The 27,880-nt window shown below is 41.5% G+C and overlaps 1 protein-coding gene across 1 annotated transcript in view; it reads right to left on the bottom strand.

Annotated features, from left to right (window-relative positions):
* The window catches only part of LOC150016688 (IQ domain-containing protein H-like), an 89,246-nt gene that overhangs the window by 27,241 nt on the left and 34,125 nt on the right, over positions 1-27,880 (bottom strand). The window contains 2 exon segments of the mRNA XM_090270821.1: positions 10,984-11,270; positions 15,150-15,270. Of these exon segments, the coding sequence (XP_090126947.1) occupies positions 10,984-11,270; positions 15,150-15,270 (408 nt within the window).

Below are 27,880 nucleotides of genomic sequence, written 5' to 3'. Positions count from 1 at the left end.
GAAAACCCAATCGTTATAACCTATTACAGCTTTCCAGGAATAGTAATTGTATATGCTTCTTCCATGACAATTCAACAATTCAATATAATAACCCCATGCTATAGATACTTATTTTCCTTCTTTAATTGTCACATTATAAATGTCAGGGCTGGTGAATGATTTGTTTATTGAGAAGTGGTCCTTCAAAATTACCACAAATAATCTCTAAAAGGCTTTTAGGGCGAATTTTCAAAGCAGAAAGCTCTTGTTCTGTAGTTCCTGTCGGGAAGGATTCCTGGGCCTAGACCTCACAGACGTGGGAGACTGCCATGCAAAACCGATGTGGGTGAGCACGCAGCACTGGCCCCTTTGGTGCAATGAGTTGGCACAGAGCTCGCCTTTCGTTCCACGGTCTCAACAGCTGCACCAGCGTATGTACACAAGAAACACAGAATGTCAGAGCTACAGCCTTGGAGTTGTTCTAGTCTAGCCCCCTCACACTCCAGGCACAAGGCTGAAGGGGGAAGGAGACCAGGTTAGGAGCAGAGTTCAGACCAGAGCTCAGAGCTCACGATTGCAAGTCCAAGGCAAGTTTGTTTATATTTGGAAATTCCTAGAGAGGAGAATTAGACCAGAAATGGGCACTTCTCTTATTCATCTCTGCATCCTGCACAATGTCTAGCACAGCCCTCCTGCTGGATATAAGTGTGCACAATAAATTTGTTGGATGATCCAATTAAAGAACACAAGGACAAATAAAATCTCTCCTTTAAAACACAGACAAGAGAGATATCACTTCAAACCCACAAGGATGACTGAAATGAAAAGACAATAGCAAGTGTTGGCAAAGATATGAAGAAATTGGAATCTTCATACATTGATAGTGAGATTGTAAAATGGTGCAACCACTTTAAAAAACAGTTTGGCAGTTCCTCAAAAAGTAAAACTTTCAGCTACCGTATGACCCATCAATTCTACCTCTATGTATATAACCAGGAAAAATAAAAACATTTACACACAAAAACTTTTACATGAATGTTTGTAACATTGTAATAGTAAAAAAATGGAAGCAACCCAAATGTCCATCAACTGATCAACAGATAAACAAAATGTGGTATAGCCACACGATGGAATATTATTCAGCCATTAAAAAGAATGAAGCATTGACTCATGCTATAACATAATGAACCTTAAAAATATCATGTTAGGTGAAAGAAGTCAGTCACAAAAGACCACATACTATATGAGCTCATTTATATGAAATGTCCAGAGTAGGAAAATTCTTAGAGACAGAATATAGTTTCCATGGCTCAGGGGAAGAGGGTATGGGAATGATTTCTAGCAGATTCAGGGCTATTTTGTGTGCAAGGGAAATGGTCTAAAATTAGATACTGGTGATGGTTGTATAATTCTGAGACTATGCTAAAAAACACTGCAGTGTATACTTAAGGGTGAATTTTATGGCATGTGATATCTCAATAAAGATGTTACACACACACCAGCTTCCGGGAGACCCGTTTTTGGAAGGACACCTACACAGTTTGTATGGCCCCTTGTTTGTACTACACGAGTGTGTAAATAACGAATGAATGAGGAAGTCTGTGATAAATTATCTCCCAAACTGCCTTCTGAATTTAATTTTTTTTCTTTTCTTGGAAAATTTTATTTATTTTTATAGAGAGAAGAAGGGAGCGAGAACGAAAGGGAGAACAACATCAGTTGGTTGCCTCTCACACACCCCAGACCTGGCCCACAACCCAGGCATGTGCCCTTACTGGGAATTGAACCAGTGACCTTTCAGTTTGTGGGACAATGCCTAACCCCCCTGAGCCACACCCGTTAGGGCTGCCCTCTGAATTTATTCTAGGTATTCTTCAAGTCTATACCTTAAAAAGCATTTCCATATGTGGGTAAAAACTATCTGCTACCTACACTAAAGCAAACCGGTGCCCAGCAAGGGTTAATACCTGGGGCCCAATAAGCAGTCATGGGCTGGAAGGGATAATATATTAGCATCTGTCGAAGAGACCCAATTAGCTCTGAGGACACAGTGTTACTTTTCTAGGAGATGTTGTACTTCCCCGCACTTCCCACTGCAGGTTTTCATTTTGTATCACCTCCTGGACTCAGGCCGGGCCTGGCCAAATCTAGAGAAACAGCTGGGCTGGTCAGTGGGCACATGGCACAGGAAGCTTTGTCTTGAGTATGTCCATTTTTCTTCCTCCCTCCTGTTACTCATTCCAGGGTTCTCCTAGCAGCTTGGCCTGGCTTCTGTGGCTTGAGGAGCCCTCCTCCCCCAAGCTCCCGGCCAGGGACACTTCCTCATCCCCTTCATGTTAATCCAGTAATCCAATAAATCCTGACTCATTTGCTGATGGCAGAGGACTGTTTACCATAATGGAACCTTCTGAAGTTGGTTATCTGAGAGATCAATATGGATCCCACGACTTTGCCTTAGTAGTCTGGGGACTCTGGCGTTGGAAAGATTCAGAACCCAATCCAGCCAGTATGCTTTCTTTTTTGATGGCAGCAATATTTAGAAAGCTGCTGATGTGCCTGCCTGGAGGACAGGCTCTAGGAGGGAGACTTGTGGAAGGAAAGGGGAATGGAAATTAATGTATATTAAGTGCCTATTATATACAAGGCACTCTGGAAAGTATTTTCTCATGTCATCCCACAGCGTTGTGAGGTAGATATTAACATCCTCATTTTATAGAAGTGGAAGTGGAGACTCAAAGAACTCAGAAATGTGCCCAAGTTCCACAGCTAAGTGGCAGGGCTAGGTTTAGGATCCAGGTGGGCCTGACTCTGAAGTCCAGGTTTTCTCTCCTGGGCGTGACTTTGGAGATTATTTTTCACCTGGGGTGGGAAACAGATGCTTGGTGGAATGGCAGCGAGCATCATGAGGCTGCTGGTCACATCCAGAAGCTCCACTAGTTCCTAGATGGTCTGAAGCTGAGGAAGGCTGTGATTTACTGTGGGACTTTGGGCAAGTTATTTAACACCTCTCTGCCTCAACTTCCCCATTACTTGTCTGTAAAGCACTCTGAGAGCCTATAATAAATAAGCTGCATAAGGGCAAAGAAATATTTTCCTTCAGTGTAGGCAGAAAGCCAAGGTTCCCCTGTGATCAACAAAAGTCTTATGGTACTTTCCAGAAGTGTATGGGGAGAGCTTCAGGGCCCTGGGAAAGTTCCAACTGAGTAGCTGCTGAGAGCAAATCACCCAGTAGTTAGTTTCACCTGAGTGAGTGTTGGTTAGCCTTTGGGCTCTGCAACCTCAGGCCTCTGCTCCTCTGAGCTTGCCCCAGAGGCTGCTTTCTGCCCACCAACACCCTCTGACACCATTTGTTCCCAGGATCAATTTCTAGCAAATGAAAGAAACAGCGTTAAGGGAGGTATTTCCTTTCTTCCTTCCTCCTTTCCTCTCTGCTTCTCATCCTCAAGAGAATGCACTAGAAGGCCCGTTAAGTCATGGCAGATAAGTGCAACTTCTTCGTTCTAGCTGTACCTGTCTTTGCTAAGCATTTTATACAGAGTCTTCCAGGCCATTTATAGAAAATAATTATGAAATGACTTCATTATTTTCTTCATCAACAAGTGAATAAAAAAATTTCAAAATACATACATTGTTGTTTTTTCCCCTCCTCAAATGTGACAGCGCATATTCTTTGGTATGTCATAAATCTTCAATATGTGTGGAAATTTTATAGTTATTTCTTTGAAAAGTGTCTTCTTCATATTTGCCTTCATAGAGATGACCTCTTGTGCACACTTCTATTTAAGGAGGGTAGGGCATTTAGTTGCTGCCACATGGAGTTCAGATATTCAAAACCTGTTTTTCCAGTTCAGGGAAGAGCTTCAGGAGGACCCAGATGAGCCCCTCTGTGGTAGCTGCCAACACCAGGAAAGCCCCTGTTCTTCTTGGAGCCACCGTGACTCTTCTCTGTACAATTCCTTTGTATTTCCTGCCTATGTTCTCCTTATGGGAGGTGAATTTTGTCATTTATTTGTATTTGTATTTTGTATTGGTTCCTGACTTCGCTTGATCAACTTTCAATGGGTAGGTTTGATATTATTTACATTGAGACATTTGTGGAAATGTCTCAAAAGGAAAATTGGAAAAACAATGAAAAAACAGACGTAAATAAGTAGGTACTCTATAGAGTAGACCAGCAATTTGGCATGATAGGGGAAGACCGACTCCCTCAAGAAGGAAAGCCATTTCATTGACTTGTTTATAAGGGTTTGGAACAACAGGCATTCTAATGGAGCTTATGTTTAAGAAAGCACAATGTATTTTAAAAGGAATCGTATACAGTTCTATTTATGCAAAAGATTCATGCAACTTTATAAAGGTTTTCAGGGATTTTAAAGGATTTTTAAGTGCTCTGTTAGACTGTACTGGTAACAGATGTTCTACGGCATGTTTAAGTTTTTGTTTTACTGAAAAGGCAATGGATTACTGATATTTTCTTTTTAAAAAATCATACCAAAGCCATTACATTTTAAGTATAGCTCAAATTCATTATTTTTGAAAAAAATAAAATGTTTAAAATAACATGAGGGCTTCTAAAAACAAATATTGCTATAGTAGAGTTAGAAGGTTATGTTTGTTAAATATTCCCTTCAGAATTCCAGTCTTTTGTGTCATTTCTTGTGCTTTTTCTATGAAGACAGATGGTGTCAGTAATTGCCTATATATTTAATTAAGTTAAAAAGCTACATAGTAAGGTTCTGGCAAAAAGTAGAAAATTTCGTGCTATGAGCAAAGAAAGCAAAAGGAAACAGATTGATAGCATAAGACACTATTCCTCACCAAATACACATTTTGATGTCCGTGTGTGTTGGAATGTGAGATTGGGTTTCACTAATTTAATGACGAGAGCAAAGGCATTTATTCTGAAAGGTAAAGCCCATACTAGAAATCTAGATGGCAGTCCTCTGACATTGTTGACCAGCTAGATAGAATGGCTACCATTGTCCACATAACCTCCGACTGTTACCCAATAATTATTGCTTATTTTGAATTCCTCTGACTCTCAGGGTTTTTTGGTTTTTTTTTTCCCCTGGGATTTTTCACCTTAGCAGGCTAATTACTGTGAAATTATTATGGAGAAAAAAAGCAATAGCTACTTGTAGAAAGTGGTTTGGAAAACTGACTTAACCATTCTTGTGGTGTCTGTTTTCAATGTTCCCATCCCATGAATTCACCTTCTGGCTCAGTGGCAATATGGCGCTCCCAGCTGCGGTGCTGCGTATGGGCTTGCTCACTTCAGCTCTTAAGGCTTAAAAATGGCTACCACAACACTGATTTTATTCCATTCCGCTTAGTCATTAACATTTAATGATTACCTTATGTGCTGAGCACAAGGATGGAATATATTAAAAAAAAATAGGAGATGTGTTTTCTGGCTTTAAGCTGTTCAACTCAATTCGACAAGCATATTGAGAATATACCAGAGAAACATACATTTTCTTTGGTGATGGTACTTGAGGAGGAGGGAGTGACTTACAAAGCATGTTACCATCAATTCAGTGCAGCACCACAGGGAGTATCTGCTGTGAGAGAAGGAGTGGCTCAGCAGCCAGCTTGCTTTGAACCCTGTCATAGTTTGAACCCTGGATTTGCCACTTAGTAACTGTGTGACCTTGAACATGTCACTCTAGCCTCAGTCCTCACTTGTAAATTAGGGATAATAATATCCATTTCTCAAGGTGTGAGCATTAGGACTATTACATGTAAAATACATACCAGAGTGCCTGGCACTTGACAAAAATTCAATAAATTGTTAATGTTACCGTTCATAATTACTCTGGCCATTGATACTATACCTCAGCTCTGAGAAGCTGGGGAACGGAGCGGCAGTTGGAGTGGGATTAATTAAGGTGGGTTTCCATGAGGAATTGGATTGTGAAACGTTTTGAAAGAAGGGAAATGGTATACTGACAGAAAAGGAAGGCAAGGCAAGCTGCAGGAATGAAGGCAGCTTGTGGGAGAAAGGAAGAGAATGCGTTTATTGAGCATGGGAGTCCCCAAGCATGTCAGCTTGCTTGTCCTAGAGAGTACTTTGGAAATGATCAATGGAAAAAACAACAGTGTCACATGATGGGAGAGTGGGCAGTTCAGGGCTGTTTTAAGAAATAGGTAAGGCCCAGGGCAAATTACCCTGTACTTTGTCACCTGACATTACAGTACAGGTAAAATTAAGTTAAAATGAATGTTAAGGACAACTTTGCAAGGCAAAAAACTTTTTAGGCTTTAAACTTTACCTTTTAAAATACAATTCATCTTTTTAAAATTTTATTTTTCAATTACAGATGGCATTCAGTATTATTTTCTATTAGTTTCAGGTATACAGCGTAGTGTTTAGACAATTATATCATTTATGAGGTGTTCCCCCCAATTATTCTAGTACCCACCTGGCACCATGCATGGTTATTACAATATTATTGACTGTACGCTCTATGCTGTACTTTACATCTCTGTGATTATTCCGTAACTGCCAATTTGTACTTATTCCTTCACCTTTTTTACCCAGCTCCCTAACCCCTCTCCTGTCTGGCAAACCTGTTTGTTTTCTGTTTTCTGTGAGTTTGTTTCTGTTTTGTTTGTTCTTTAGATTCCACATATAAGTGAAATCATATGGTATTTGTCTTTCTCTGACTTATTTTACTTAGTATAATATCTTCTAGGTCCATCCACGCTGTCGCAAATGGTAAGATATAATTCTTTTTCATGGCTGAGGAATATTTTACTGTATATATGTACCGCATCTTCTTTATTCCCTTGTCCCTTGTCTATTGATGGACACTTGGGTTGCTGCAAGGCAAAATTTATCACACCAAAGTAGGTGACAGCTGGAAGTAGGAAAGGCTGCTCAGCTTTGTTTTTGTGATATGTGTGTGGAGAGTCTTCTGGCCTTTCTTAGCATCAGCAGGGAGCCTTTTCTTTTCCCCTAGCTGCTGCTCTCCTGAGTCCTGCAGAGCTGTGGTGCCTCCTGCAGAGCACAGGGTGCAGTGTGAGTGCCCAGATTTGCTCATCTTGAGGCCTCTGAGTCCAGAGGGAAGTGTCGGCATTTCATGCAAAAGAAAGCAAGGATCTCCATGATGAGAGTAGGTGTCTGAAGTCCTGGGTGAGATGACTGGGTATAAACAGAGGAACTGGGTCTATGATATACATAGACCAACCAAAGTTTTACCCAGGAGTTGATGTTTAGGTTTGCGTTCAGCTTTCTGGAAGTCAAGGTTTATAACATAAGGGAGTTAACCCAACATTTAAGGACAGTCACATATGATGACATTTTATATAAGCAAAGTTGGCCACTAGATTACTTGCACTATCAGTGTTAAGACACAAAATTGTAATTGTCACTGTAAAATTTATTGTCATCATTGCCATTGCCTTAGTATTTATTATAGAAGTCATTATCGCCACCATCATCTTTATTATTTCTTGTACATTACAGTCTGTTTCATTGACCCAAAGATGCAGATCTTTTAAAGGGCAGGTATTTTACTTTAACACTTCAAAACCCTTTAGGATTTATTTTCACTATACTAGGTATTTATTAACTTGTGATTAACAATGTGCCTACTATAGCATTAAAAAACACTGAATAATAGTCACTTCTGTTTATACTGAAGGCTTATTAAATTTTAATTTAGATATACTCTGTTAACTTTCTTATATATAAATAAAATACCTTCCCTAAAGAGAAAAAGTAAATCTCATTGAGCTCCCTTGGAGAATACCTTGTGTATCTTGAAAAGAGAGATAGGGAGATCTTGCAAATGAGAGTACTAGAGAGGGACTCGAGAGAAGTATTCATTTATTCATTTAATACATATTTATTGTGAATCTATTATATGCTAAACATGGTGGTAGGTGCTGAGTATACAGCAATGAATAAGAAGGAATTATGATATTTCTGTGGACCTTGGGTTTCCACTCTCTGAAATAAATATATTCATTTCTGATGCTTATATATCACTTTATGATGATAAAGATGCTCACTGACTTTTAAAACTAATGCTAATTCAATTCAGATTCCATTCACAGTTTGAGAACCTGCTGAGGGCTTGGTGACAGCTTTCCATGTGATAATGTCATTTGATTTAATAAGAACAGCACCTTATACCTGCTCAGCCTCTCAGAACATCCTGTGGGAAGGAGGGCATGAAGTCACCATTTGTCAATGAGAAAACCAGGCTCAGGGAGATCCAGGGGGTTGTCTGAAGTATCACAATTGGCAAGTGGGAAGACTGGGGCCAGAACCCGTTACCCATCATGGTGAAAATATTCTCAACCATCTCCTTTTTTTCAATTCTAGGCTGATAAATTTATATTAGTACCTCTTAGAAATAGTTTTCAGAATATACAGGATATTCTGTGATATGCACAGGGCCTCCATTTTTGTCTTGCCTCTCAATTTATACTTTGTAACTAGTCTCATTCCCTTTTGTATCCAGGAAGGGCCCTCCCTTGTTGCCTGCCACTGTTTTTCAACTAAACTCTTTTCTTTAAGATTGGATTTTCTTTCTTTCTTTTCTTTCTTTCTTTCTTTCTTTCTTTCTTTCTTTCTTTCTTTCTTTCTTTCTTTCTTCCTTCCTTCCTTCCTTCCTTCCTTCCTTCCTTCCTTCCTTCCTTCCTTCCTTCCTTTCTTTCTTTCTTTCTTTCTTTCTTTCTTTCTTTTTAAGGATAATAGCATCAATGCTCATAGCAGAGATAGTTATTTCAAAAGTTCACAATTATTTAAAAACAAATAAGTTTTGATCTGAGAATTTCAACAGAAATCATTTTTGCTAACATATTTGTTTAGTGATTTTATATAAAGAAAAGGAGCTGGAGAATGATATATAAATGCATATTTACAGGAGATAAATCAGGTATGATATTTGTAAGACTTAGGTCATCACTTTAGCCATATGTGATTTGTCCTTTTCCATCACCACCCGTCACAGCATCTTCATCCCTCTTTGTTACCCTCCTTCAATCCTAATTATCTTTCAGCTCAAATCCCACATACTCTGTAAAAACTGTTCTTGATTGTTCCAAACAGAAGGCAGTTAAACTAACATTACCTTTTTGATGTCTCTTTTTATTGTTCCATGTAGTTGTCACTTAAAACTTTTTCTTGTAATTCACTTTTTAGGTCTGACTCCCCAGATAGATTGTGAACTCCCTAAGGGCAGGCACCACCACTCTTTTGCATCATTGCAGCCTCTCTAGCACCTGCCATAATGGCTTGTACATAATAGATGCTCAATAAACACTTGTTCTTTCTTTTAGAATTTCCTACACACGAATAAGTAAGTGCAACAGACCAGGGTCTTCAAGAATTTTCAGAAGTCCATCAACCGACTGGCTATCATGTGACTATCACTGTGTTAGACATCATGAAAAGGTTAAAAAACATTGCAAGGTCCAGTGCTTTCTAGAGGATTTAGAAACCTCATGGAGGCAATACTTATACCTAAGAACCAGTAAGAGGACAAAACAACTGGGTGCATGTATATCAAATGAAACCGGATGATGGATGTGAAATGAGCTTCCTCAATACAGGGGACATGTTTGCTTTAATCTCTGTTCCCTTAATATCTAGCATGGAGAAGACTGGGCCCTTGGAAAGTATTTGTTCAATGCACATGGCCATCTGTCCTCAGGGTCATTGGTAGGTGCTTCATGGCGTTCCTGGAACCTATGAGATGCTGCCATCCAGGATACACTGGGTTTGGAAATAGATATGCTAGTCTTTGTTTAAGGGTTGGGTCCCTTCATGGTAACATGGGGCAGGGCCCCTCCCATCACCTTACGTGAGAAGTTAACTTTCCAACATGGCTGCCTTGTAATTCCATGTATCTGCATGGAATCACCCCATCCCTAGGGCACTGGAGTCTTGGACCTAAGTGCCCCGGCAGGAATGGTTTTGTACTATCCTCCTACCAGCTCCACTTCCCAGGACTGGCCTCTTTCCTCTGATCCCCAAGTGATCCTGGGTTCTCCCTGATGATCCCAGTATTTACCCTCTACATTTCCAAGCCATTCCTCCATTCGGCCACCCTAGAATCTTACTCTTATCTCCTCAAATCTGGACAGGATTTTCCACCCTCTCATCTGGACCTGATTCATAATTGTGGGTCCGTCCTTAGAGCTCCATTGTTGTTTTATCTACCTTTCTTAGGACCCTGGTCCTCTCTTCTCCTACCATGCCAGCATGGTCAGTTACGGGGCCCAGCTGGGGCAGAGAGCAGGAATTTGAGATGGGTGCAGTCACCTCAGCTTTCTGATTTCCATGTCCACTGCAAGTTGTGTGTGTTTGTATATAAGATCATGTATGTATGTGAAAGTGCTTTGTAAACTATAACGTACTATATAAACTTATTATTTCCATTATTCAAATTTTCCTGATTACAAATATAATGCATGCTTACTTTTGAAAATGAAAATGCAGAAAGTGCAACCAAACTGTTATGGTCACAAATCTCCACAAACTTAGTGGCTTAAAAGGTCAAATGTCAGAACTGAAATCAAGGGGTCAGTGGGGCTTCAAACCTTTTTATATGTATAAAATATTTCTCAACAACCTGAGTTGCTGGTGAACTACTGAAAAAAGGAACAGAAACAAAGACTCTTGATTCCTTTCGAGTGACTGACGTCCTATTTATAAACAGGTTCCAGACAGGTTCTATTCCTAGATGGCATAAAAGAGTCTCACGAGAAGACACAGGCAGAGAATTAAGGCCCAATCAACAGAGCTATGTGGCATGACCTACAGTCATTCAAACTCCAACTGTACCCACACAAGAAGACCCTGGTCCTGTATTTCCAGACATAAAGCCTCATCTCACATGGATTGGCATGGACCGTGTACACGCTGCATTTATAGTCAGCTCACCGGGTGAGCTGTGAATCTTAGAATTTCCCTTATATGTCCTCTTGCATGGATGTGGACAGTATGGGGTCTACATATTTTAGTCTTTCACGTGGCATCAAGTGACTTACCTGCTGTTCCATGGTGCTTGGATCAATAAAGGTCACCAGGTCTATAGAAAAGTAACCAATCACATTTCTCATTTTACAAGCGTTTCCAATTTGGAGGCACAGAGAAATGAGGACTTGAGGATCCACGGAGGCCTGAGGAACAGTGGTACCGGAGGAGATGAAGGGGCCTTCCGCATGAAACTGGTCCCCTGTTGACAGCACCCTGACTTCTCCATTGGGCTCTATCAGCATGTCCACCGTTAGGTTGGTGACACTTTCTGCAGGTGGGTAAGCTTCGACCACGCCCCCTGGTGGGAAAAGCATGGAGCTGTGAGAGGATCCGTTCACCTGCCCTGGGCCACTTGGAGTGGGAGGGAAGAGGCCAGGCTCTGGCAGATGCACTGTGTCTCGGATACTGTATCTGCCACGTCTTGTAAGACTTTGGGTGAATGGCTTCAATTCTCTAAACTTCCTTTCTCTCTTCTGTACAATAGGTGTAATAAAACCAACTGACTAGATTGTTCTGAGTCTCAGAGGCGCAGTATTTATAATACTTAGCCCAATGCTTGGCCTACAGTAGGGCTCAATGGATGTTAGTTTCAGTTCTGATCATAATGAGGGAGGCACCGTAAAAATCCTGTCTATGCTCATCTGTTATATAAATGATGAACCTGAGGCCAAAGGCAAATCCCTTAGTGGGCATTAGCTGCCCATCGTCCACTGTTCATACCTGATGACCAGCACTCTTTCTGTTCACCTTCATTGCTTTTGAATTTTGACAGTTTAGGGCTTTTATTAGGCTTAAGAGAACACTTACCATTATGTCAAGCCAAAGGACTTCTATAGAAAGCCAGTTGTAAATTATTTTTTTAAACAGAGAACTTGGAGAAGCTGAAATCTTTTTTTTTTCCCCCAAAGAGAGCAGAAGGAAGAGAGAGAAACATCAATTGGTTGCTTTCCACATGTGCCCCAACTAGGTACTGAACCTGCAACCCAGACATGTGTCCCAATCAGGAATTGAACCGGTGACCTTTCAGTTTATGGGACAGTGCTCCAACCAACTGAGCCACACTGGCCAGAGCCATGCTGTTGTTCTTGAGAAAACAGGTGTGTTTCCTCCCTGCTGATAATGAGAGCTTTTGCTCTGAATAATAAAAATCATAAAGGCAAACTTGATGCTTAATCACAGCAACAATATTAGCCCTCACTGATTTTTTTGGATAGTTCAGTGGTGTTTATGAAAATCACATGGCCCTGATTTTCTGTTTTCAGGACTAACATAAATCTTACTCTGTATATTACCCTTTTCATAGAAAAAAATTAAATATTACTTGTGAAGAATTAGATGACATAATTTAAAAGTAAAAACAGCTAAGTGTCCCCTAGACATGGTGTGCTCAGGAGTCTGACATTATTAAGATATACTTGGTCTGTTGTTTCACAGAAATGCTGGGAGGTGACCTCTGTCCAGAGGCTTTGAACAGCATATGTGGTTAAATCTTGAGATTTTAGCAGTTCTTAAATGCAGCCATCTGTTATTTTATACAAAGGCACTTTCCTTAAATTTCTATAAATGTAGTTGGAACTGGCCCTAAAGAAAGCTGAGTTTTAGAAGAAAAACTGATTTATCTTTTTGGTTGGTTTGATATGCTTTTCTTCAAATGAGGTCTACTTGTGTGTGCTGTACCTAAATATCAATTATTGGGGAGTTTGCCAGGTTAACTCAACAAAACAACAAAATCCACAAAAAAACCTATTCAGTGTCTTTGATTTAGAGAACTTTGTGGCTTTAGCTGTCACCTATATTTTGAAAGACAGTGCTTCAGTGAAAACACATTGTCCTTTATACTTATAAGATTACGTTAGATTTTTACTTTCAAGTAGCTTATTTGTATTGTCCTCAGTATCATGACCACAATCTTTTCACTGCTCATATTATTTCTTTCAAAGCAATTAATTCCTTTTTTAATAAAAATGTATGTGCCTTTGATATAATACTATGACAGTGCAGAAATCAAGTTTGTAGCCCATTTTGTGGCCATAAGGACACTTGAGAGAGCAGAAATAAATGGTGGGAGATGGAGGGAGATGGAGGTCTTACTGTCAGAGACGCTGGGGAGACAGCCTCGCTCAGTCAGTGAACGTTTATGTGGGCTTGGTGTATGTGCACTAGGCTCAGAGCTGGGCAGAAGTTTGAAAATACATGACTTACTAGAACGAATTTTTGAGATGTGCTAAAACTGTAGGCTCTGTGTTCTCATTTACCATGTATTTATTATGTGATTTTTGCCTGAGTTACTTCTTAGCTTTGAGTCTGTTTCTTCATCTATAAAATTGGCTCTTTAATAAAGCTAGTTCTGCCTCCCATAAACAGGCACTGCGTTTACCACATGGCTGGAAGGAAGGAAGGAAGGAAGGAAGGAAGGAAGGAAGGAAGGAAGGAAGAAAGGAAGGAAAAGAAAGAACAGAGATGAACAGGGAATGGGACAAAGCATAAGCTTATTTTTATACAGATCAGGGAAGACGAGACAGTGGCTGGGAAAACCCTTTAGAATCTACAAAGCTCACATTAAAATACATCAATTAGAGAAAGGTTTGTAGGCTGATCTTGGAAGATCTGGAAACCTCCCAACATCCTGTCCTGGATGGGCCTGGAGATCTTCATCGTCTTCCCTCCCTAACTTAAAAAGAAAGCCCTTATTCTTGGCCATTTTGTTGTTGTTGTTGTAGGTAACTTACTTTCTTCCAGTTATGCTTGGGGTTGACTCTTTTTGTTTTACTTTTCTGTCAGTTGGTACATATGGAAATTTGTAGAATCTCAGAAACTTAGATTTGAGAGAACAATGGAGGCCACACAGCATTACCTCCCCTGCCTGGGAAGACCCCTTTCAACATTCTTGTTAGAGGGCTGGCCATCCAACTCCTTGCTTACATAATTGATGAACAGTGTGTGCTAAGGCCTGCAATCCCACGCCGCCTGGCTGTGTAGTCCAACAACTAGCAGATCCATTCTTTCTGATGCTCTCCCGTACACTGAACTAAGGTGTGTGTGTTCCTTGATACACACTGTCCTCACTGGCTCTGGCCAAAACTCCCTGGGCAACACAGGCTCTGCTACACATCTGCAGGGTGATCTGGGGCAAGTTAGCCAATCTTTTGTACTGCAGCTTCCCCCGCTATAAGACCACGGTGATAATGGTACCCTCATAATAGGATTATTTGGAGGATCAAATGAATTAATATACATATACTAAGAATAGAGGCTGGCACAGAGTAAGCACTGTTGGTGCTCATTATGTTATTGTCATTGCTATTAGCTTCATTGTGCTGCTTCTGTTTTTACTGTAGAGTTATGGTGTTATTACATATTGATGTTAATATAATATTATTATCACCTGATAGCAGTGAACAGAGTGGGTAAGCATTGATGTGGGTAAGCATATAAGAATATCTACCTTACACTGTAACCTGCTAGAGAATAAGGGGCATTGCATGGGTGTCCCTGGGTATAACATTCCCACAGGGACCGCTGCCATGGGGGGTAAACATCATTTGCTCCCTTCATTCCTTCACTCATAAACTTCCTGATGTCCTTAGAAAATGAGGATGAGTTACAAGGAGTGGAAGATGCCTGTGATCCAGAACTGTAGAAGATTCTTATTTAGAAATTCTGCTTTCAGAGCCGAAGGAGAGACCATTTCTACTCTCCTAGGAAACAGAAAAGGCAACTAACATTTATTAAAGACCCATTTGGGGTCAGCTCTGAGGAAGGAACTTTCACATCTGGGTTTCATTGAATCCTCCCAGCAATGCTGTGAAGTAGGTGAATGAAGAGACTGAGCCTCTGCGGGTTTAAGAACTTTGCTCATGGCCACGGATGAGATCCAGACCCAGGTCACCTGACTGCAACACCCATCTCTCTGGAGAAGTCTGGGGTGCAAGAGAAGGGCCGGAACCTGAGCTGTGCATGCCACGCTTGGTGTGCTCAGTTCCTATTTACTTAAGAGGCTGAGGGCAAAATAAATATTTAGGCAAAGTTTAAAAGACAAAGAGAGTCTGCTGTAGGAGCACTTTTCTAAACCAACACAAGAGAGGCCGGGTGTTTAAATTGGCCCCAGGTTGACCCAAAACTAGGATTCAAGGTTGTAGAGACTGATGCTCAGTAGAAACTTTACAGTCTTATTTACCTTGACTGAGAAATGTGCGGAGGAACCTCCTCCACGTCGGGAAGCGTTTCTCATTGACTGGCTGAGCGTGCTGTGCTAAAATGCCCGCCAGCTCCTCGGAGATCTTCACCAAAGCTGGCTCCTGCAGAAACAAATTAAATAGAACCACAAGCAATTTTACTACAGAAATGAAAACTGCTTGTGGAGTGATTAAAAACCAGGCCTCCAACAGGCAGAAGAAAAAATGTGGTTACTGTTTACCCAGAGTCATAAAGCCATTTTGAAAAGTTTCTCTTTTTCCAGCCACTTCAGTTTTCATATTTTGAAGTGATTTGGCCCCTAAGTGTTGCTGCTTGCCGGGCCTGTTGCCTCTGAAAGGCAGGCGTCTGCCTGCGCATCAGGCAGTTCCGGTTTCAGACCCACAGCAACGCCGCCAGATGAGTGTCCGTGGGCGGTGTGCCTCCCCCTCTGGGCCCCGGTTTTCCTTTATGTAAAATCAGACCTGAATGTTTTGTACTCTATGACCTTACCAGGGAGGACCCGGGAGAAATTATGGTGTGGGAAGGGTGTTCCTTGGGTACCTCCATCTCTTTCAGCTGTGCCCTTACCCCCTTGTTGGAGGCCTCCACATAGCCGTGCAATCAAAGCCTGAAGCTTTGGGTGGACACTATAGACGTGGGGTTTCGGGTGGAGGCAGGCTGGAAGGGTGAGGTGAGGCGGGGTGCTGGCCGCATTTAACTAGACGCAAGACTGGCCCCGTCTCATAAAACAACCTCAGACTGTAGAGCCTCCTGTCAAAATGAAAGACGGAGGAAACCCTCTGCTGAATTAGAAGCGTGGCTTTTTGATAGAAAAATTCTCAGTTTGCCAGGACAACTTCCTTTTTGAATAACCTTAGACTATCTAAACATTTTCACATGGAAGCCACCTCTTCAGATTTTCTCTCCGCCAACAGGGCGGCACCGTAGATACAAAGCCATTTGATGGGCAGAATTTGTATTTAAAATACTGGACACTGGCAAGGAGAACTCAGGCTTCTATAGGTGAGCGCTCAGTAATTTGGGGAATCAGAAAAGAATCAGCTTTGGTGAGTGGGGCTATAAGGAGTCTTAGATCTAATCTGTAAGTCTATTTATTTACAAGTTCCCTGACATTAAAGTGTTGGTTCTCACCCTCTCCCCAGTTCCTTGGAACAGCTGGTTCATTCTGGGTCCAGTGTCCTCGGAACATCTACATTAGAAGACAAGCGTCTGAGAATATGTATACTCTAGGCAGGTCCAAGTAATCTGAGTAATTGCTGAAATATCCAGAAAATCCTGGTGGGAGAGTCTTATTAGTTAGCTTAGTAAGTGCTTGATATACAAAACAGGGTGTCAGGAGAAAGGGAGAGAGCCCTCGCCCACACTCGTTCAGGATGGCTCCCTGCACAGAGCAGGAGGGCTGGGGAAACCCGTGCAAGCAGGCAGTCTCTGCCTTGGGAGGCAGAGGCAAAAAATTGCTGTCGAAGCAGTGGGTCTTTCCCCTTCTGTATCTTGCACAAATGTACACACCTTTTTCCCCTGCCCTTACAGTACATTCCGTCATCTCCCCAAAGCCCTGCATCATAAATAAGGACACAGGACACCCAGTTCCCACCCCCTACCACCTTGTTCCTTCTTTGAGCAGCATCCCCCAAACTCATCCTTCTTACTGTTCTACTCTTGTCTCAGTTAAAACCATTCTGCTCTGTTGAAGAGACCAATTGTCTGTGATTCATGAAGTGTCCCAAAGCCAGGACCGGGAGGCATAGCTGTGGATTCCCACCCTGCTTGGGAAAACTGAGTGACAAGGAAGGAAGCCACATAGGCCAGGCCCTCTCCCAGGACAGTGGAGACTTCCTTTGTGCACTGCCTTCCACTTTCCTTCTGAAAGGTGGGGGGCCATCTACCCAGTGATCTGTTATGCGGTCATTCACATCAAGACATCAAATAGGAATAATTCATTCATTCATGTGTTCATTCGCTCGCCCTCATATCAAAAATTACAGGTGCTTGGAGTATCAAAATTGTAGAGACAGCTGGCGAATGGTGGTTGTCAGGGCTGGGGAAGTGGGGAATGGGGAGTTGGTATTTATTGGGTACAGAGTTTCAGTTTTATGAGATGAAAAGAGTTTTGGAGGTGATGGTGGTGATGGTTGTACAACATTAGGGACATATTTAATACCACCCAACTGTACACTTAAAAGTGGTTAAGATGGTGAATTTCATGTTATATCTATTTTAGCATAATAAAAACATTGGGGAAAAAAAAAATCACAGAATGCCAAGCCTTTTAAGTTACTGAAGTAGGAGAAAAAGTGTGTATGCATTTTGGGAGCTGGAGATGGAGAGGGCGCAGTAGAGGGGTAGGGGAAATCCTTGTCACCTAAATCTTGAAACTAGATCTCCATCAACTTGAGGGTCAAGTTCAAATTCCTCAGCAAGACACACAAGGAAGGGGCTCTGTGGTCTGGGCTGTGGTCCTAATGTCATCTCACTTGTCCCCTCTCCACCTCCTAGCCTTGCCCCAAAGGGCCAGGCTCCATCTTAGTTTCTGCCTTCCTTCCTTCTCTTCCTTCCTTAGTGAGTTAGCCCTGGTCACCCCTCCTCCAGGAAGCCTCCTCTGCCACCCCAGTCAGGTGTCCTTTCTCTGTGGCCTCCAACTCCTCAGAGGTGTGGTCAGTGGCTTTGAGGGCAGTTCTGTGCAGTGCTGGCCACAGGGAGCACTGAACGTTTGTGGACTGAGTCACCGCAGTGGTCACCCAGGGACCCAGCGCTGAACAGCTGAAGTTACAGAATATGAGAAGATGAGAAACAGGCTTCTCCTTGCTGCCCAGGAGCTACCTGGGTGATGGCCACTCGAGAACCAGTAATTCTTACTGGGTGGATATTATGGGATTCCCTGCGCCTGAGGGGCATGGGGAAGATAAATGAGGTGACATTTATGAAGTGTCACCTCAGATGCAACATGCTATGTGAGGGCCAATAATAAACTCATAAGGCTGCAGCGTGTGGTCAGCATCTGGACACTGTGCCAGGTGTCACCACCACCTCTTCTTCCAGAGTCAGTCAGTTTGTGCTGTGCGCAAAGCCACAGCAAGGGGTACATTTCCTAGAGGGAAGTCTGCTGCAGGAGTCAGAGGATGACTTCTGTCCTGTCATGAGAAGTGCGCTGCTGAAGACATGGGCAGGGGGACATTCAGTAGGGGATCCTGGGACACACAGAAGCAGCTTGGGCCACGATTACTTCTCTAAAAGGAAAACAGCCAGAAATGGGGGCTATTAACTGTTTGAATTATTTCTTTATTTTAAAAGCACCTGATAAGAAATACAAGGATCTACTAAGAGTGGCCTTAATACCAATGAACAGAGAATTATCCTTCTATTCCTACTTTAAAAGAAAAAAGAAAAGAAAAAAGAGAAGAAAAGAAAGAAGAAAAGAAAAGAAAAAAGAAAAGAAAAGAACAGAACAGCACCTGGAACTCATATATTCAAGGAAGGGCAGCAAAATGACATTCTGTGAGAGTTTCAATTCGCCCCACCCCTGCACCCCATCCCAAGATAGCCCTCAACGGCACAGCTTCTGCTGGGGACTCAGAAGCTGCTTGTGAACTGGTGGGTGAGGCCAGAGCTCATATCCAGGGGCAGAGGTCTCCATCACAGCGGTGGTATGACCAACCGAGGATTCCTATTCCTTAGGAGCAAGAAGGGCTCAGTGGTCACAAAGGACCTGCTGATGTCAGGTGTGAGCCCTGGTTTGGGGGGCAGTTTCTGTTCTCTAGTGATTATCATTCTGCATAGTACAAACTTTACTACAACTTTAAGGGGGCATGCTGGTAAGGGAAGATCTATAGCTATTCGGGTTCATTCTATTTAGAATAAACTTAAGTACATGCAGATATACACACAGACACACACACAGACATACATGCACACACACAGACATATATTCACGCACAAAGACACAACCATGCCAGGCAAACCCCTAAATTCACGTGAACCATCAAACAGTATTTGTAAAATATTTTCTTGTGTCACAGCAGGGTCACATTCATTATCCCATTCAGTCCTTCTGGGAACCCTCTGAGGTCAACCGGCACAGTGTTGTCCCCTACTTTGCAGACGGGAAGTGGAGGCTCCTAGAACAAAGAGGCTTGTGTCAGATCCCCTGCTGAGTTGTCAGATTCTGTTATAGGATGACTTTTAACATGTGACTGAAAACAGAAAGCAATGGAATTGGGGGAACCATTGCTAGTTTGCTTTCTTTTCTGCTTTTTTCACCCTCCTAAAGTGTGTGTGTGTGGTCTGTTACAAGCCAGCAATCAGGGCATATGTTCTCCATCTTACAAACTTGGGAGTCAGTTAGAGAGTTTCTTCTCATGGAGCGACATCAAGGTGATGGACCACGAAGCCAGTGTTTCAGAGTGCCTATCACCCACACGGAGCAGATCACTGAGACCCAGTGACTGGGGCTGTGGGAAGTATATACCTTTTGGACAATAAACAAATGTTAGAAAAATACCCTTTACTTTTTGGAAAAAAATCAGAATTCCAGATTTTCATTCCATCCCGATGGTACTGGCTCTGTCAAACACCTTTGCTGCTGGCCTTTGTGGAGCTGATAACTCTAGAGCCATTCCCATCTGGGAGGAATCTGAACCCCATCTGCACCTCTGCACAGCGCTGTCACCCTTTGTCCAGTACCCACATTTATCCCTCAGAGTGTGACAACATTCGTGACCTTGGAGGGTTCCAGGAAGCATGGACCTTGGCTCTCAGCTCTCTCTCTTTTTCTATCAAGAAAGTATAAATTTGAAGGAAGAGATATTTGACTGAAGGAAATTCAGGACATCTCAGGGGAAGCTACTAGCATATCCAATTTAATACTGACTAAAGCTACTTTAAACTCCAGAGAGTTAACTTTCTCAAGTAACGTGTGTGTGTGTGTGTGTGTGTGTGTGTGTGTGTGTGTGTGTGTGTGTTTTGGGGAGGATGAGAGAGGAGGAAGAAGGAATACAAATTAGAACGCTCAACGCTCTAAATATCAGTCCCACAAAAACTCATTTTATCTTATAAGTTTTTTGCTGGCTCTGCAGTGGTGAGTTAAGTAAAACAATTTCTTGACTAATCACCTCCAGTGTATGAAATCAGACATTGCTTGGTGGTGTTCAAAAGAGAAACCAAAGGACCTAGCTAGGTGGTCATGCTTTACAGAGGTGTCTGATATCCCTACATGAAGGAATGGAGGGTGGCATAAGTCCAAAAGGCCAAGACAGTGGCCTGGAAAACTAAGCAAGACTGTCAGGGTTGAAAGGGGCCCTGTGGACTATCCAAGCAAATGGCTCAAGTACCAGAAGGGGGCTGGGGCTTCAACACTCCTACACCGTACGCAGAGAACGTGGATGCTCTGTGGCTGCCTCTGGCCCCAGGTGAGTGCCCTTCACCACTTCTGCTGCCCCTTTCAGGGGGTAAACAGTGGGATATCAGGAAAAGTGCTCAGGATCTCAGTTGACTAGTTGTACAAAGATGGAGAGTCAGGAGAGATTCCAAAATCAAGGGTGAATTTGCTGTGAATGGGCTATTTTTTTTTTTTTATCATTGTAATCATTTTTTAGGTAAAATAACAGCTCTCACTTATTGGAAGCTTACCAAGTGGCAGGCCTGTAGCAAGCATTTATATTTATTATCTCAAAGCCACTCTCTGAACTGGTTACTATCTTCCCCATTTCATGTCTCACAGACATGAAGCAGCAAAACTGGGATTCAAATCCAGTTCCTACCAGGGTGTCACAGGGCAATGGGATCTGTAATTGCCATCAATGGGCATAAATGGCCATGTTTGGTCAGATTAGGTCATTCACATGTGACGCTAAGTCTGTGCTGTCAAATTTAAGAAAAATGATAGAATGGACATCCATTGTTGGCTGTCCCGTGCCTTTGTCCTTCTTTCAGAGTAATGATGTCCCAAACTTCCTTTCAGGAACTGCCACTCTCCCCTTCTTAGCTATGCTAGTTGATTGAGAGTGATTCCACACTCAGCTCCAAGGGTGAGTCCCTGGTTAGCAAAGCCTTACCCTGGCCACAGTCTTGGTTCAGGAAGCACATGTGACCCAAGTAGGCCAGTCAGATGTTAGGAAGCACTTGCTGGGGTCTTCTGAAAAAGCAGCTTTATGCTCTTCTGAGAATGCTACCAGGTGACATGTTTTCTCTCCCTATTGTCTTGACTAAGGACAAGCTCCAGGAGCTTCTGCAGCCATCTTTGAACCCTGAGGACAGCCATCCTTCTGATAGAGCAGACATTATGTGAAGTTCAGAGGCAAAATGGAAAGTAACTGTATCCTTGGCAATACTGAGCCACTGGATTAAGCTTTGTCCAAAGCCAGACCAATCTTTGGATCTTAGCTGAGATCATAAATTCTCTTTATTTTTAAAGTTATTTTGAGCTGGGTTTTCTATTACTTGGAGTAATAGAAACTGACACAAGTGGGTGGGCCAAACTGTGGGTTATGGAACCCATGATGGATGCTCAGATCATTCCTAGGCATTGGTTACTCTCATTTTGCAATCAGTAGTGGAGTTTTTCACTTATTCCTTTCCATTAAGATTATTAGAAATAGTCCCTCTTTAGAGTGCAAAAATATGCTGAGAGGATGAAGAAAAACATGAAAATGTCTTCAAGCCATAAACTACTTCCCACACCTACTTAAAGTTTAAGACTGTTTTAATACTCCATCTTTAATTGCTAATTGAGAATTTAAAAATCAAAAATGCCAACTTTGCCTTCGATGAGATGGAAAATTATGCTGCCGTAGAAGGTAACATAATGTAAAACAGCCAACATTACCAAGGCACACAAATGTTTTTGGTATGTAAAATTGCTTTGTAAAATATTTGCTCCATCTGCTGAAAGCGGCAAAGACAATTTTCCCTTGATAGCTAATGGCCCATTTCGGCTGTGTGGCAAGTGATTCGCTGCGGTGGCGGCTCTCATCAAACAGAATGGTGAAAACGCGGTATATAATTCCATACTTACGTAGCATTATCCACTCGCTGCCTCTCGAGGAGTCTGTCCCTCATTATCTAGGCCTGCACCTTGCACCAACGTGCAGGCCTAGCCGTTGATTTGACTTGAGAAGCGTTTTGTCCAACTGAGGCACATATGTCGCGCCTCCATTCCAAAGCTCAGCACAACTGCTTCGCCCCAACCAGAAACTCCAGAAAGGTTCATTCCCGTTCAACTTTCCAGCACTTAAACTGCTGTTTCTTTCCCCACTCCCCACAGGGGGCTGTGGTTTTCTTTCTAGGCTCACCCAGTCACGCTGCATGCTGGGGTTTCGATAGAAAAAGATTAAGCATTTCTTGAAATTCATAATTGAACTTTGCACATACACAAAAGTAGAGAAAATTTTCCCCAGGCCAAGACTGCCGTCGTAAAAGCCTGACAAACACTGTCCTTGGTTCCTGGCGTATGTGGCGGTCTGTGATCGCTCTCTTTAAAGGAGTTGTTTACACTATACCCTAAATTACTTCAACATCTGCTAAAGGAACAATTAAAAATAAATAATCCAGGGTGGTTTAAAAAAAGAAGAATACGTTCATGTTTTGGGAATGATACTAAAAAGTAGTTACAGCAGCAAGTGGCAGATTAAAAAAAATAGTTTTAATGTTGGAAAATAGGTTTGAAGGAAATTATATTAAATATGAGTGACATCAAGTAAATACATATGCCTGTTTTAAAGATTATACAATACTTTAAAGTAGAAACCATGCAGTTTAAAAATCAACCGCAAGTTGAAATAGCTATAATTATTATTATTGGTAATTGGTTTCTTTCTTTCCTGTTAGAGAAATATTGCTAGTTGGAAAAATTGTGTAAGCTGATAAAGCTCTTTAATTGAAAATTAAAAACGAAAGAAGACACATGTGCCCTTTGGACTTAATTAATTTTTCTTTCAAGTGGTGGGGGAGAAGGGTAAATTTGTGGAATGAAATGAGAGACTGTCAGGAGAAATTATATTTTATTTTGTAAAAAAGGAATGGGCAAGCATATACTTTTTAAAACAGGAGTGAAGAGCTATACCTTTTCTGATATTCCGACATGTACAGATGTATATACTTAAGGCAGATTTAATAGCATTATGTTTATTATTCTCTTCTTTCTACAGAACATGCTTATTAAAATACCAGGGTAAAAAATCAGTGAATTCCAAAACTGAGAGTTTTTCTTTGATCTGGCACAATGACATGAAAGGCCTGGTCTTCTCAAGGGCATCCCTCTCTCCTCCAGGGAGGGGAACAGGGCGGGGGGGGACAGATGACCAGAAACAAATGGCGCGGTCGGCGGCAGAGTAGAGTAAAAGTCATTCTGAACCTAGTCCAAGTACCCATGACTGCTCTGTGGTTTTCAGCAAAGCAGATATTTCCAAAAGAACTCTTAATGGGGACTTCCTGGATGTGAAAACACTAACAATTCTCGTTCCTCTCATCTTTTGCTTTATTCCTTCCTTCCATGCTGTTATTGTGAGAAACTGGCAGTTAAATTCAATTGATTCAGAATATTCTGGATCCATATGGCCACCAACCCTGGAGCTGAGGTGGCGATAGCGCCTCACTGCTGTTCTCAAGCATTTGCCTCTCCCCTAGTCCCCAGATGGTGGGAGTAACATTTAAACCTCCTTTTCTCTGCCTTGTACAATAGACCTTGGCACCATTTCAACTGTTTACTCCGGTAATTAACAGCTCTGATACCACAACAATTACAACTCCTCCACTCTCACCACAATAATGCTATGAATTAGTGAGAGCTAATGGCTGGAAGGTAGAGTGTTTCCAGACTGTGAGATCTGTGCGTTTTTAGAATAAAATAAAAGGTACAAACAGCACGCTTGCAGTAGACAATGATTACCTAGTAATTAGTTTACACAAAGCTTCCTATTTAATGGCAAAACGCTGTAATTAACGTGTGACAGAAAATCAAAGGGTACTTTGTAAGCATATGAAAAATTAACACTGCAGGCCCATAGCTTTATGTACTGATTAGAAGCATATTAAATCAATAGGACACACAAACCAACAGCTTGTATAGCTGATTATTATAGGTCCTCGGAAGGGGGACCCGGCTTTCATTTAACTTGGGGAGGCAATTTTCTATCTCCTGTCATCTTCCTCAGGCACAGAGAGGCCCCTCAAACCCAACCCTGGCAGCTTCAGGAAAATAACCATTGAACTGGAAGAAAACATTCTAAGTCATTTTCAGAGATAAGGAAAAATATGTAAATGATTAAGACTTTCCAATGGTCATGGTGACGTGCTGCTACACTAATTAGAAAATACACCAACTGGAACCGGAAAACGAAGCAACCAGGTTTCGGTCTTACGGTCAGAATAATCTCTACCAGGTCAGTGCCTCTTTACTCAACACGTAGAAAGTTCAAGCAACAGGAATTATTTTCTCTTTTCAAATGATAAGAAGCCAGGGCGCTATTGAAGTTCATTCTTTTAAAGGCATTATTATCTGGGTAAATAAGTGGGTTGCCATTCTGTATCTTCAACAGCCACAATTTTATATAATGATAATTCATGCACAGAAAAATATTCTGGAAGCCTGCAAGGACCCTAAAAGACCTTCTGATAAATCATCGAAGAAAGATTATATTATGCATATTTGCTCAATGTTACCTGCAAGTTAATTGTAATGCAATTTTATGATAATATTAATAACAACAGGGAGCATTTCTTGAAGGCTTATTATGTGCTAAAGACATTGCTAACCAATTCACAAGGGTTGTCTCATTTAATTCTCACCACCTCCCCTTGAGGCAGGTACCGATATTATCCTTAACAGATGAAGAGAGAGAGACTAGAGCCCATGGTCCCCAGTTAGTAACCTCCATGTGCCTGGGTTATGGAAATTCAAGAGCCATGGCTGCTGCATTTCAGGGACATTTGTGCTTTTCACAAGTCTCTGAAGAAAGAAGAAAACCTGTTACAAGTCTAGCAGGTCACAATGGCAGAGACCTGGTGGAGAACATTTCTCTGGGATTTTCAGACAAGGGGTCTTCTCTAAATGTGGCAAGAACACTGGGCCAGGAGGAGCGGGTGTGGTTTCAAACTAGGCACAACCGCTTATTAGATGTATGAACTTGGGCAAGTCAGTTAGCTTCCCAAACATCAGTTTTTCCATCTGTAAACGAAATAACAATACCTTCCTTATCAAAGTGGCACTACCTTGTTAGAAAGTCACGTGGCAGTATATAACAAGAGCCATAAAGCATTCTACTCCTTAGTCTTTCTCCTAGGAAATTAATTTAACAAAAGGTGGTCAATGATACAATAACCAAAAGTAAAAACAAACATATTTCCCCCTCTCTGCCCTCCTTTTCTCCGTCTACCACACACACACACAGATGCACACACATATGCACACACACACACAAGCAAGCTGGACATAACCTAAATTTCCAACTTAGTTGAATGATTTACCATGTTAGAGTAAATCAATACGAGGGAATATTATACACCCATTAATTGTGATGACCACATATAAACATGGAGAATGTTGAAGGTCTGGTGTTTAAATAGCATATACACTATTGCTGTAGCTATAGGAAATAAAGATAGCACATTTGGAAATTAATACACAAAAACGAAAACAACAATGTTTGGGAAAAGAGATTATGTCCTTATTTGGTTAAATATACCTTTAATCTTATTATATCACTTTTTAACTTTTCCAAAAAATTATGTGGTTACAGGGTCATAGTTCTTCAAGATCACTTAATAAATACCTATAAAATTCCATACAAGGCACCAAGCTCAGCAATCCAACAGTTGTTCCTATGACCCAGTTATATGGCTGTCTGATTGGATGGAAGCCTTGCCAGTGGAGACATACAGAGTTCACTGGCACTGATTGGTTGATGGTTCTCTTCTGTAATAGTGTATTTGGTTTACTGACTGACTTCTACAAGGAAGCAAAATTACTGTGGTTTATTCTACTTTTTTCTAGGCTTGGGTGCCTTGAATTAGTATATATATGATGTCCCCCTTGGTGATCCCCAAATTAATTTAAAATGTCTAATAAAGTACACCAAAGTACAAGTAAAGGTAAAACTGCTCTTGCCAAGGGCTAAAATAGCAATATTATATAATAGTGTAGAGCCAGTTCAATTTCCTTTTTCTCCTTTTCTTGTAAGTGGTAAAATTGTGACACCAAGACCTCTACATCTTATAGCACCCACCCAAGGAAACAGAGGCCAAAGAAGGTCTGCACAGAAAAACCAAGAAAGTAAGCTGGCTTAGCTCTTTATTTGGAGAAATTGTTCTACAAAGATCTCTTGCAAAGCAGCGTCAGCAGGAGTTTCACTGCCACCAAGCCAATCTCCCAGGAATGAGGGAGGGAAGATTTACCCCTTAGAAAAGGAAATAAAAAGAAAACACCAGCTTAGTTGGCTGGAGTGTTGTCCCATAAACTGAAAGGTTGCTGGTTTGATTCCTGGTCAGGGAATATGCCTATGTTATGGGTTTGGTCCCCCCTTCGGGTGCATACAAAAGACAACCAATTGATGTTTTCTTTTGCACTGATGCTTCTCTCCCCTCTTCCCTCCCACCTTTCTCTCTCTCTAAAAGCAATAAAAAAATGTCCTTGTGTGAGGTTAAAAAAAAAAAAAAACACTACAAGGACTTGTACCACAGCAATTGTTTACCTGAATTTCCGTACACTGTCTGAGGCCAAGTGTGTCCAGGAAGGCTTTTTCCTTGCAAATGTGCCTTCCTTAACTTAAGCCTTTATTCCTACTAAATGAAAAGAAATACCTCTGACTGGCGGGTGGGAAGTTGGGAGTGTGAGTAAGTGCGTAGATTCATTAAACATTAACAAACATCGAGTGCTTAAGTTTACTGGAAACTTTTGGAGAATTAGGTTTTGTTAGCTGGTAGAATGAAGAGAATAAGGTTTGTACCAAGCCAACACACACAAAAATGAGATCTGAGCTCTGTTTTCACTGTGGCCACCATGAAATATTCTGCTTTTCCTACAATCACCTACATGTCTATACTGATTTTTAAAAATGTGACTACAGCTTTTCAGCATTTGTTTACTCCATGGCTTTGTTTCAAGTTTCAACTGCAACAGTTAAATACCTCCGGTTCTAAATTAGCTAGGTAGAAAAAAGATAATCTTTATATAGGATCCTTGAGCCTACACTGAATCATGCCTCCGTCTAAAACCATTATCTGCATAAGATGCAAAAGAATCTCAAAACAGCCCCAACTCCCATAAACTGCCCTGTTTTTAATCTGTTGCCTACAACATACCAATGAGAAAAATCATGGTATTGTGTCATAAACTGCTATGCAAATGATGCTATTTGTAAGTATTAACATAATTTAGTGCTTACAGTCATAATCTCATTTCTAATAATTCTCCCAGAATGGAATCTTTCTCTGGACTCTTAGCCTGCAGGATAGTCTTTCATCAAGAAGCTGAAATTTTTAATAACCTGCCAGCAAATGTTTTGTATGTGCCGGGCTAGGCTTGATGACACAACATCTTCATTATCGAAAGAAACAGGTCTACAAACTGTAATAGAACATGAAAACATGCCTGTGCTCATAAAGTAATGCTTTGATGTCTAAATGTGCACCATTACAATGGTCTTCTGGAACAAAGGATCATTCTAATCCTAAATTCTCAATAGTTACACTCAATGGAGATTACAGGTCACTTCCGCTCTG

The sequence above is a fragment of the Furipterus horrens genome, unplaced genomic scaffold (assembly GCF_987537825.1).
Source record: "Furipterus horrens unplaced genomic scaffold, mFurHor1.1.pri manual_scaffold_3, whole genome shotgun sequence".
Taxonomy (NCBI): Eukaryota; Metazoa; Chordata; class Mammalia; order Chiroptera; family Furipteridae; genus Furipterus; species Furipterus horrens.
The sequence above is the reverse complement of the archived record's forward strand: the minus strand, read 5'-3'. Positions and strand labels throughout refer to the sequence as shown.